The following is a 13,292-nucleotide window of genomic DNA, read 5'->3' as shown; positions in this document are numbered from 1 at the left end:
CGCGCAGATATAATTTAATATCGTCTTCATCGAGGATGTCTGTTCTCCATTGGGACAGTTATTGATGCCGGGAAGGAGGTTATAAAACACAGAAAGATTTAATCACTTTTATTCTGGTCCAAGGACAATTCCTCATAATGTGTGCACGTACACGAAAGTGTAAATCAAGTTGGTGATTATCCTTGAGAAATCATTCCAAACCTCCCAGGTTTGTATAGCTTGAAGGGTAGCTGGGGTTGCTTGTGCAGACTTTGTCACTGTAGTTGTTATCCTAGAGAGGCTTTTAATCTGGGGCTAATGAGTATTTGTTCTGTCACTCATGCACACTGGTGTGCGTGCATCTGCATGGGTAAGAATGCGTGTGTGTGTGTGTGTGTGGTTAAGAGGGAGTACTATAGTGAAAGCAACAGACTGTACAGATGTTCAATAAATGTGCTGGAACAGGCAGGGAGGAGAGGCGACATCATTCACTCTCCCTCCCACACGCTGTCACAAACGCATGAACATTTAACACACGGAAAAAAAACCGGACACGCTCAGTCTTATTGTGAGCAAGGATAATGCAATGTTTAACGGGAACATAATCCTTACACGCACACCTTTACACCGTGAGCTGAGATAATGATGGAAGGAAGCAGAGCTAATTAACAGAACAGAGCTTAAATATGGAGTCTGGATTCGTGCAAAGATGGCATGTTGGATTCTGTGAGTGTGTGAGCAGAGAGAGTGAGAGTCATTCAAAAACCTTACATCTAAACTAATAGTTGGAATGCTTAACAGCATTCCAACTATTAGTTTAGTCCTGTTGGTCAGTGTAAACTCAAAAAAAGGATATTGGGAGGCTGTTACATTTACTATAGTGTAACATGTATTTCGAACGATATTCATTCATGTTTCCAATGTGAACGTGATTCAGTCATGTAGGATTTGCATGAACTTCAAAAACGTAACATTTATTAGATCCATTCATGTTGCGATAAACTGAGACAATCGAGTATCTAGGCATGACCGTGAAAATCAGGACGAAGGCAGTCTTCTTCAGAAGCAGATTGTTGCGAAGAAGATACACCGTTGGCTTGCACATGGAAAAGGTAAGCATAAATCCACCATCATCCGCCTAAATGCAAAATAATATGTGCATAAATGTCTTCAGCTCTTAGCTAACTAGCTAGTTGTTCTGTTGGGGCTGTTTGTTATTTTCGACCAAACTTAAAAAGCCAACAGTCCCCATGTGCATGGCTAGCTGTGCCACGTTAGCGTTATCTAACGTTAAGTTGCCTCCTTTTTTGCAACCTGCCTCATAATTTACCAATCTGAACGGTAAGCTATTGTTAATGATGAGGTAACGTGTTAGCGACATATTCTAAGGTGTTCACAACTAGCTAACAAATGTTAATGACGTTGGCATACTTCCTGTAGTTAAATTAGCGCGCTAACGTTAGCCGTGCTCACGTTATTTAGCATTTATCTAGCATTTAGCTTAGCTTAGAAAGTAAGTGAGGGTGGCTGAGTTTGATTAGCCGAATGTGGATACAATTTGACCGGATTCAAATCAGAGCTTTCGCGCTACGTTGCACACTTTGGAGCCGAGATATCTCTACGTTTTTACGGACAGCGACACTCTCTCTCTCTACAACCAACCACAGATAAAGTCATGGAGTAGCGTTACCTGAGGAAAGCGGGTACGATAGTAGTAATAAGCTCTGTGTGGACATCCATTGCTAAATAATCTAGAGACACCGTAACCGTGCACTTTATCACTGTAAGTATTGTTTTACCATATGTTCCAGAAAGTTATTTTTGTACGACAGGTGAAAGCTCATTGTCTATAACAGGGGAATTAGTTTGAAGAGAAGTCTGTATGATTTATTCGTGAATAAGGGCAGCTTGTTATGACGCAGAACATGCTGAATTCTGTGTTTTTACTACGAGGACGTTGCTACAGGCCCGATTGTATTTATTTTCCGATTGGTTATCTTTCCAATGATAGAAGGGATGTGTTAACTTGGGGGTAACATTTCTATTTGTTAATAATATTGAATTAACAAAAGATAATTGAAGTAAATGTGTTTTTTTACATGATGAATCTTCACAAATATGCTGTGTTTTTACAAATAGCAGAAAGTCACAGTGAGAAAAATATATAATATTTGCTACTTTCCTTGACAATAATTTTTTCATCAAGATAACTTAACCTTCATTGATTGTTCTATCTGACTTTATTACAGCAACTTCTGACTGCAAAAGTGTCTTGTGTCTGCTATCCCCCAGAGTGTCCTGGTCAACCTCACTGACTGCACCATCCCACCGCAAGAGTGTCCTGGTCAACCTCACTGACCTGCCAGGCATGAAACGGTGAATGTTTCTTTATTTGGGGATGATCACAGTTGGAATAGATGTGGTTTCCTCTTGGTTGCCATTAGCTTTAAAAACGTGACATTTTTTTTTACCTTAGTAATGCAAGAATAACAACCACTGATCTCATGGTAACAGACAAGCCACTGGTAGGGCTTAGTCATTGAAGTAGCTCACCATGGCTCAGTGAAACAATTTAATATCAGGTAGTCATAATGTCTTTTAATTATGTGAATAAAGTTATTGATAGCTGTTTATACAGTAAAATTAACATGTGAAATAAAAATGGGATATAATGCACATCAGTGAAAAATGATTGCCCTTGTTAATTGTTTTGTCACAGAATTTCGAAAGCAGTCAAACGGCCATGGCAGAGACCGTCTTTGGAATCCTTGTCATTCGAAAAGAAGGTGCAGAGCCCAGTGATGACCCTGAGGATGTTGGAGTCATTCTGGAGGGGGTGGAAGTGCTAGATGAGTTGGAAAATGTATCTTTTGCGGTGTCAATGTTGCTTGCACTTGTGGATGCTCTCAACCTGAGCTACCTTCCAGAGCTCAAGTACACATTCGAAGCTCTGCAGAAGATCATGATGGAACTAAATGGAAACAAACTATCCATAAAAGGACAAGCTCTCAAAACAAAGCTTTTCCATTAGTTTGAGACTGCCCACTGATGGCTAAAGCAGATAAGAAACCTCTGTGTTTCTGTGTTATTTTCTGTAATCCTGTGAGTTCACCAGGACATTAAACGACAAGTGCAGTAAGTTAGTAATTGCAAATGTTTAAAAGGAATGTTTTTAATGTTTTAAGAAGAATGTTTGAAATCTTTTAAGAAGAATGTTTGAAAGGTTTTAAGAGGAATGTGTTTTTTTTTTAGACCGCTTGTTTTTTTTCAAATGGATTAAGTACCAAGATCCACTATGTTGGCACTTTCAAAAATAAGTGAAGCAGTGTACTTTATTATTTTGAATGTATGTATGTCAGAGAAAGTTGAGAAAACTTGTAATTTTGATATGTATGTTTGCAAGCAACTGCTCGTTAAAACATTATTCAGTGCCTCCTTTGAGAAATACAATTGTATTGCAACATCTCCCATTTGTCTTGTTATGTTTCCAGCCGGCTCTATATTTTGTTAAAACTTAAGCTTCAGTTGTGGTTCACGGTAAACATTTAAAAAAAGTTATTTTTAGAATTACCGTAGCTAAATCATGGAAAGGATTTCCACACGATTAAAATGCTTTCTTTAAGCAAAAAGCAATTCTGTTGGTCGAATATAATTTACTTGGGCCGGATCAACGTAATTTATTAGGGTTAGTCCAACCTATTTTATTTGGGCCGGATTAAATTAATTCATTTGGGTTGGTCCAACTTAATTGACTGTTGTAGTTTTTACCAATGCAGAATTAGTCAAACCCACCCGATTAAATTGAGTTGGACACAACCCAAGTAAATACGGTGAACCAACCCTAATAAATTAAGTTGATCCTACTCAAGTACTTTAAGTTGGATCAACATAATTGTTTTATGCTTAAAGAAAGCATTTTAATCATGTGGAAATCCTTTCCATGATTTTATTAAGTTCGTTGAAAGCGTCGTTTTTTTGAGTGTAGCCCCAGGCATCAGAGTATGAGGATGTTGAAGTGTTGTGATAATCACTTTGAATGACCATTCTTTCTCCCTGGCCATTCATCTCCTCCTCTCCCTCATCCTCTCTTTTTACTTTTCTTTTTCATTGCATCACCCCTACTCCCCTTCTCTCTTATCTTATTTCCCCAACTGCCATGTTCTACCTCGTTTCTCCGTGCTTCCTCCATAACTTGCCTCATCTCGCTCAAAACCTCAGACTCTTTTTTTTCCGCACTGTGTTTTGGCAATTGGCATGAATGTTTAATGTGGTGATATGTGATCCTCATATATTTGAGATAATCTTATTGCTTGTTACTGTGGTACGTTGGCATTCCCCGAAGTTGAATTTTTGATGGTGGCTGCTGCTGTTAGACCAACCATCCAGTTATTCCGATGCTTACATCAAAAGTGCTGACGCTGCTGGAAGTGTAAAGTCACATCACTTGCATGCACCAGAGGAAGTGTTCAGAACACATTTTAATAAACCGATCGAGGGAGAACAACTACGTTTGCGCGACGAATACAAAATGAAGAAATGCAAATCATTGACAAAAATATTGATGATTCATTCTGTCCCTCTTTCTCTTGTCTCTTTCTGTCTCCCAGGTGGGGTGTGTATCGCCCAGTCCCTGAAGATCCCCAGGGAGCCCAGGCTAGGGGAGTTTGACAAGATCATCAGACGCCTGCTGGAGACCTCCAATGCCAGGGCCGTCATCATGTTCGCTAATGAGGACGACATACGGTACGTGCTGTGCACTTAAAACAAGCGCCTCCGCTGCCACTGCTCATCGTTGTTCTGCCGCCTTCACTTTTACGTGTGCTCTAGTGACATATTCTGCTGTGTTTTCGTTATAATAATGACGTAAAGATATACCCACGTGCCACTTTGAGTTAAAAGCAATAACGAGAAACTGACTATTCCTTCAAGACAGTTATGAGACCATTGATGTGAAAGTACTAACAGAAGTGAAAGCCGTCATCAGAATGCTTTTTAAGCTGAATTGTCCTTGTCCTATTTCCTGTTTGTTTTATTTTCATCATTGGTTGATGCTGTTTATTAGACCATGGTACAGCCACTGAGGAGAGGGACTTCACTGCCTTGGTGGGGGGCTCAAACAGGGCAACAGGATCCAGCCAGAGCCCATTTTGTTGTTATTTTCTAACCTCCACAAACACTTAATTATTCTGTTCTCTTCTCAAACAGACGGGTTCTGGATGCAGCTAAAAGGAACAACCAGACTGGTCACTTCCTGTGGGTGGGCTCAGACAGCTGGGGGTCCAAAATCTCACCTGTGATTGGCCAGGAGAGAGTGGCTGAGGGAGCCATCACGATTCTTCCCAAGCGGGCATCTGTAGATGGTAAGAGTGTATGAGATGCATACATGACCATATGTCATAACGTATACAGTCAGTAACTCACAACATCTAATGGGTGAACAAAACTTTGAGACTCTTTCCTCACACCTGGAGGTGTGGCAAAGGAAAGGAAGCTGACGGTGTGCGTGTGTGTTGAAAGTTGAATAGATCAACTTAAGGGGACGGGGAAAGACCAGAAACAGACAGTGAAATATACACATTCCCTGACTCTTGATCCCAGTGGATAACACGTTTTTGCCATTAGGCCAGGGAGGATATCCTCATCTGCTCCCCGTCAGAGCTCCCTATTAGATAATTGACTCCTGAAGGCACAGAGAGACGGGCAAGATATGAAGTGAAAGTGAGGGAGAAAGAGCCTATGTAGAAGTTTAAATGAATCAAAGTCAGCTTTGGCTGGTCGACATAAGGCAACGCTCTATAGGGTCTTCAGAATATACAGAGGAGCAGTGAGTGAGATGGAACCAGCGCAGGATTAATGAGTGCATACACTGCAATTGTACCAATGTATTAGGTACACCTGACAATGTGATGCAGTACAATAACCGTGTCATAGATTCTACCTCTGTGAAGCTTAAAATTATCAGTTTTTGTTGAGACAAAGTCAGAGGGGTGTTGAGTCAACTCTGTCATTTTTTATTTTGTTTTCTTTTTTATTGAGATAGATAAGCAAATATCCACCAAATATTAATTCATCTCTAATGCATTATTCTTATAATTGCTTCGTGCCAAGGGATTCTCAGATTCACACACACTGTCATATTTACTCCATTCAATCTAGTTTACCCGAATTCTATTATTTGTTCATCTCTAGTGGAGAAGAAAGTCAACTTCTCCATCATATCGTTTCTCCCACCTCTTTTGGGAGTAAATCTGCAACTTGTTGTTTTTTACACTGTGGGTTTTTGTACGGAATAAACAAACCGGCGATAATGCTGCTTAGTCATCTTTGCTTTGCAGTGTAACACAAAGACTGGTGTTGATCGTCTCATTCAACTCACTGCAAGAAAGCAAATAAACGCATTTCCCCAAATCTCACTATAGGGACTGTTGCCCGTAAGACAGTCCAGGGTCCCCAAACATTTGGCCACTTGGTGGAGATAATTATCTTTTCTAATATGTGAGACCTAATCCGAATGTCGTTTAAAGAACCTCACATTACCACCATTGCTTTTTTTTGTTTTTCATGAGCATCATATCTGTGATCATGATGAGAAGCGTGTAATCCCAGATTTGCTGCCTGTTGAGCTCCACAGTGAGTGAACCCACTGTTCCCACTGCAGTCTAAGTCACAATTGAGCTACACAGGTGCACACAGGACCAATTTCTCTAACAGCAAAGGAGATTAATAAGGCAGCTCTCATCACCTTTTAGAGCGAGTCTGGCACTGCACAGGCTGCACAGGTCAGTCTGATAGTCCCCGGTGATTTACCCATCCTCCATGGTTTGCTTCACATGTACTGTGTTGCCCTGAGCTGCAATCCCAGTGGTGTTGGAAATGACTCCTTTTTTATTTTTTATGAGTGAAGTGTAAATGCTTCTTTGTAGTCATCTCGGGGCATACCTTAGGGACATTGGAACTAGAAATAACTCCTGCAGTATTCAAGCAGCCAACACACCACTGATGATGTTCATAAAAGCAAAAGCAATAGAAAGACATCTTCTTAAAATCCAGTTTTGACATATTTTCCCCACCGACAAAGTATAAAGCTGCTTTCCCAATTAATTATGGTATGAACTAGTTGTACAAGTTTAATAAGTGTTTTTATCTTTTCATTTCTTTCTTCTTTCGTACATCCCTTTATCACAGCCTGCCAGTCTCTGATATTTTCATTCCTGTGAGTGGAGAAATAGGTATTTCCCTGTTTCCTGCTTATTAAACTGGACAAGTATAGCCAACATAGACAGTGGAAGCTCGCTCTAACATGTTTGCTCTCCCTGCTCTCGGCCTCATTATTTGATAGGCGCTCCCAAACTGGATGACTCTGCAGAAATGGCTATCCAGTCATTCTTGAGATGGCTTTTCATAACAGAAGCCTCTGGGAGTCAAAGCTTTGTTACGGCGCCATTAACATCTAGTTTTTTAGTCCAGGCAGGCTCCGTGGAAAATAATCCCTTTTCAACTCACGCGTTCGTGTTCTCCTCACATTACACCATTCAACAAGATCTTGCTGTTGAACAACTTCATCTAGGTTTTTAAACTTTTACCCGTCTGTGTCTTTTTTACAGCGTTTGACCGGTACTTCCGTAGCCGCTCGCTGTCCAACAACAGAAGAAATGTTTGGTTTGCTGAATTCTGGGAGGAGAACTTCAACTGTAAGCTGGGTATGCATGGTAAACGACCCGGCAGCCTGAAGAAATGCACAGGTAAGACACGACACTTTCTCTTTTGACTTTTAATGAGTTAGTCTCCACCATTGTTTCCACCAATTCCACAAAAACTCAAAATGCCTGGTTGCCCAAACTAGCAATTTCAGCAAATGCGTTAGGTTGAATTTCTTTGGCTCGCTCCATAGTACAGACACAACAAGAGATACAAATGTTCCGAGCTGGAGTGGGATTTTATACAACGTAACAGGCTGTCACAAATCATTTGCCAATTTGAGAAGAGGAGTTTTAACTCAAATGCTCCATAGAGGGTTGTTGGTTTTACCTTCTAACAAATCAGGCAGGTGGGCAGTTCTAATTGGTCTTCTCTCATCCGAGCACCACAACAACCAGATCCTTTGCATCTTGCTCGGTGCCGTTCTCCTTGTTTTGTTTGCTGCAAATCAAGGACGATCTTACAAATGCCCATGAATACAGCTTCCAGCTTAAGCAATCGCCAAACTATGTTCTGTGAGCCTTCTCTGACATTTAACAGCAGCTGCAGTTTTTCACAAGATTGAAGTCAACGGAGAAACGAGCAACCGGTTGTTCTGGTATTTACCAATTAGGCCAGCCCACAAAAATCGGTGCAGATTTACCACATATGTATGTGTGTGTGTATACGTGTGTGTATATGTGTGTGTGTATATATATGTATATATGTGTATATATATATATATATATATGTATATATATGTATATATATATATATATATATCGATGGTAGGGAGCACTGGTGGCTCTAGTAAGTAGTCTTAAAAATCTGATCACACTCAGTGTCAGACTCCAAGTAATACAGCTCAACAAGAACAATTGTTTGTGTACTCAAAGCTAAAAGAGAAATGAAATAATCTGTGGAGTCTGTTCTTGTATATATGATAATTTAGTCTACTCCGTGGAGTGTGTATAGAGTATGTGTGTATTTGTGCTGTAAGAGGCACTTCTTGTTGTCAGTTTTTGCATATGCGATGCTCGTTATATGTGTGGGTTGGCCTGCATTTTGCTGTCATATCAAAATGCCTGCAGCTTGTTTTGATTTTTTTACCAAAGGCCAAGCACTGCTATGATGTTATGTTATGTTTATTTTATTTGATACGGACATCACAGTAGCATTAGAATTGTAACATACATTTATGAGTTACATGTGTGTCCTAGGTTGTGTGTGTACATGTGTGTGTGTGTGTGTGTGTGTACGTGATCTAGACATGGCTGTGTGTGCACTTTCAAAGTACCTACAGCTGTCACCGGCAACACAAAAAACGTCACGAGGGCCAATGGGCTTTGTATGTATGTCCATGAGAAGGAACATGAAGCCTTTCGGGTTTAGGTTCTGCATGACATCGTGCTGTTGCGATTGAGTCTGTGTGTGTGTGTGTGCGTGTGTGTGTCACAGTGAGTATTCCCAGGCTGACACCCGCCATTAATTCACATAATTAGGTTTGTAAGGTCTGCGACTCCCATTGACCATCTATTACTACCCGTGGCATCTGTGCATGTGGGCGTGCATGCGTCGAGGGCCCTGGCCTGTGTTCGTGCGACAAAGTCCATTAATTCCAAGTGCTGGGGGTCACGACCTCCAAATCATCAGCACAGAAGCCAATCAGCAGCCTGCTGCTCAAGGTGGCCATGGTGACGCAGCTGATGGGAGGATGTGGAAATGGGTGTGATTATTGCGTTTCATTGGGCTGAGTGATGGACCAATAGAAAGAGAGCAAATGTCAACAAGTGCAAATTAACTGCAAGAGGGATTGAACAATAATGTTTGGATGCAGGAATGTGATACATGGTCATTACTGCAGCAACATACATATACATTACATCAACTTTCATCTTCCATAAAAAGAAGAGAAGGCACAAAAGAAAAATACAATCCAAGGCACTCCGAGTCTAGTAAAAAGCCTTTTTCCCTTATTAAGCGTGGTCGATATGCTCGTAAGCACATCAGCCAGGAAAACTCAGATACCGGGATAAAACTGTTGTGTTGAAAGTGTGCAATCAGGTAAAAACTGAGGCAGACATGTTGTGGAATATTTCCTTCAAAAGTTCAGGAGTGAAATTGGTTTTATCCAAAGTGTTTAACATAAAAACAGAGTCTTGATGAATGATCAAAGTTTCAAAAAGTCAATTTAATGTTTGCAAACAGAGAACACAAACACAACCACGTATTGCAGTGAACTGTGAATATGCTCTAGAGACGCAGAATCAAAACAAGGTATTTATACCGGCCGGCACAGAGGAGACGATAACACACAGGAGACTAAGGCAGAAATGTTTAGTCTAACAAGAAGCAGTTGATTGCAGAAAGAACACGTCGGTCGTTTGTCCCGAATAAGATAGAAAAGTGACATTTGTACTAGAACAAATATGTCAATGTGTTCAGACATCCAGACGCCCGTACAAATTAACTTTCTAACAGCAACACATCTCACAGAAAATATAATGAGGACATGTTAAAACATTTTTATCATTACAGACACCAGATCATAGCTAAGCCTACATACACACCTACTGTGCACGCTCAGTGGCTGCAGATAAATCACCAATGGGTGCACAAGCACTCTGTTAATTACTGTGATACTTTGACCTGATATACTTTAAGCCACACCGGCCTTGTCGTTCTAAAGATGCTGCTGTATATACTTATAATACAAGCTCTGTCTTTCTCTCTTTCTCAGGGACACGCATACCTTTTTGTATTGATCCACGAACCTGAACTCTGACACGGAATACTCAGTGAAATATAATATTATTCTTTGAAGGTGCTAAACTCTAAATTCAGAGCATGTCCATGATTGAGGGATTACCTCCGCACTACACATCTTTATTCCCTGCTCAGGCAGCCATGACTCAACTATATTTTTGAATTACAAACAGTGGTTTGCTGCTGTATTAATTCGCTGAATGTCAAATTTAGCACCTTTTCAAGAACTGTCTTGACTGAGATATGTATTCTCAATTAGTCCATCAAAGTCAAACAGTTGTTCTGAGTTAGAGGGGGCCACACAGGGAATTGAGGGCGTATGTATCGGGTCTCAACATGGCGACGGCTAGCCATGGGATTAAAACCATAAAGGTTCAAATGTAGAATCAAATACATGACCGGTCTGAATTGTGATTGGTTGTTGCGCTGATGTTTCCGCATGGATGAGTTCACTGCTCCTCGCACAAAGCGAATGCGGAGCAGCACCGCCGTCTTACTCGCTGCACTGTGACTCTGACTGATCTCTCAAATCACAATATCCTACTTCTATGCAACCTACGTTTCCTTACTCTGGAACGGACACAGACACACTTTGGACGGGGTTGACAGAGAGATACACACACACACCCACACACAGGACGTACACATGTTTCACACAGTTCTCGACCTGGGCTCATCAGTGGATCTATTCCACCAGTGACTAGCATTGGTTGTGACAGGAGCCATACGCGCCAGGTACACACAGAGGAATTAAAGCGCAGTACGAGCAGAAAACAAGGTTGTTACACTGTTGCCTGTTGTTTTTTTTCTCCTCTACTCTCTCGGGAATTATATCATCATTGTGTCTTCCTTTTTCTTGGCTTTTGGGATCTTTCTTTACTTTGTCGACTGTCAATCTTGAGTCAACTTTCTCTCTGTCTGACTTTTTCTCCCCCTGTCTCTCGAACTATTATGTAATTTATGTCTGTTGTAAATGGCTTCATTGTCATGTACACACTGAGATATTCAATACAAACAAAGCACGCTATCAATACCGTCAAACAACGCGATGTATTTATATCATTCAAAGCACCAAACACTGTAAATATTCAACGGTTATCTCCCTCATTCTTACTTGTTCTCATGTGGATTTGTGCTTTGTCACATCTTAGATCGTTTACATGGTCACGAAAACTAATCTGCCGTATAATTTGTTATGCATCCACGTAAACGTGGTGAATAAAAGCTGAATCTTTAAACGAAGCAGACTTTTGCATCAATGCTTACACTGAAGTATTTGTGATGAGCTATCTGGGAAGAGCTATTTGCAAAGCTATTTGTAAGGATGTATCTTTTATGCAGCGGTATAGTTTGCACTTGCGTTGCATATTATGGGTGAATCTAGTCTTGCATGCTGAGTTTAATGGGTCCAATAACACTCAGCCAGAGGTCCTTTCACCCCACTGAATGGGTGCAGATACAGGCAGTGGACAGCACATCAAACAATACAGAACCACTTTGCTTCCAACACATCAGGTGAAATGTGTTTGTTAAGTGGTGCAGAATTGGTCGACGAACACTATTTATCCATCCATACGTTACATTACAATGGACAAACACACTGTAGGCCACAATGCTTATTCAGCGTTTATTCGACACCACAATGTGTGCTCAAGTCAAGGAAAAAACGAGTTGTCACAAAAAAATAATATGCCTCAGCAAATATTGATTTAACTTGAGGTCACACCTATGAGACAAGTGTGAGGCGTAGTTTACCATTAGCTCAGGGAGATACAATCTCTCATCAAGGTGCGAATGTGAACAATGTGTGTATGAGAACAATTCTGTCATAATAGTGAAAGCTCTCTGGTCTACTTTCCCTGATTCGCAAGATTACCACGGGACTGTAGTTCCTCTTGCAGCTGCCTAATGAAGGTTATGCTGAGAATTCTAATCCTACTTAATAGGCAAACAGAAGATGATCAAATGCCTACACACACACACACACGAAGCTTTACATTTCCCTCCTTTAATATGAAATATTAATGCATTACAGAGCGTTTGTTCATGGTGAATTCATCTTCTAAGGGCTACTAAGCGATAGTTTAAAGCACTTGCTTTCTGAGCACGAGGACGCTGTTCTTACTTGGTAAGAAACGAAACTTTAGAAGTCTTCATCCAGCACCAGTGATGTATGGATATCTGGATGCGTCTGTTTGAGATTCACTCAGTTCCAGGACTTAATTAGATCCCGACTTAGCTCGGCATGCACACGTTTACCCTCGTGCACAAACACATGTTCACTCGCTGGAAATAGACCATATCCTAACGAGGTCGATGGGGAAGGAGAGTTATTAGGCTCGCAGGCTGGCTAAACTGTTCCCGCCCCTGTGAAAAGGCCTCCGGGCCCAACAAGACTGAAGGATGGAGGCAAACACAGATGGAGATGGACAATTAGAGATTGACGGGGCGCAGACAGACGGATTGCAGAGTGTGAGACAGAGATGGCCTTAGACTGAATTGGATGACTCTTTGCAGCATTAGTTTCCAGGATGTGGGATGAAGTGCCATTTAGCTGCAGTGAAATGCTTTTTCACAAGATTGAAGTCTTCTTGTGGAAGACGTGGTCAGGTGGCTCCGTGTGCATATGTGCTTGTGTGTGACTGGTGAGATGCAGCCTAACATCTATGCTCTGTATTATGCATGTGACGTGTCCCTGGATTCTTACACAAAGAAACTTTAATCCGCGTGCATGCCAGACAGCTAGCTGCTATCACAGGCAGGTAGGCAGGTAGTGCTGTGTGGTTGAAAGAATCAGTGTTGAGCTGTTGAGACACACACAGACACGCACACACACACACAACATCTTGAACAGGTTCAGGGGACCCACT

General features: G+C 41.2%; 1 protein-coding gene across 3 annotated transcripts in view; it reads left to right on the top strand.

Moving 5' to 3' along the window:
• grm8a (glutamate receptor, metabotropic 8a) overlaps positions 1 to 13,292 on the top strand; it is a 158,800-nt gene that overhangs the window by 103,635 nt on the left and 41,873 nt on the right. For all 3 annotated transcript variants that reach the window (XM_079294633.1, XM_079294634.1, XM_079294632.1), the window contains exons 3-5: positions 4,587 to 4,722; positions 5,185 to 5,339; positions 7,584 to 7,721. In XM_079294633.1, the coding sequence (XP_079150759.1) occupies positions 4,587 to 4,722; positions 5,185 to 5,339; positions 7,584 to 7,721 (429 nt within the window). The remainder of the gene's footprint in view (positions 1 to 4,586; positions 4,723 to 5,184; positions 5,340 to 7,583; positions 7,722 to 13,292) is intronic.

The sequence above is a fragment of the Melanostigma gelatinosum genome (assembly GCF_949748355.1).
Source record: "Melanostigma gelatinosum genome assembly, chromosome: 22".
NCBI classification, from domain to species: Eukaryota; Metazoa; Chordata; class Actinopteri; order Perciformes; family Zoarcidae; genus Melanostigma; species Melanostigma gelatinosum.
Note: the sequence above shows the minus strand (reverse complement) of the source record. Positions and strands in the feature narration are given on the sequence as shown.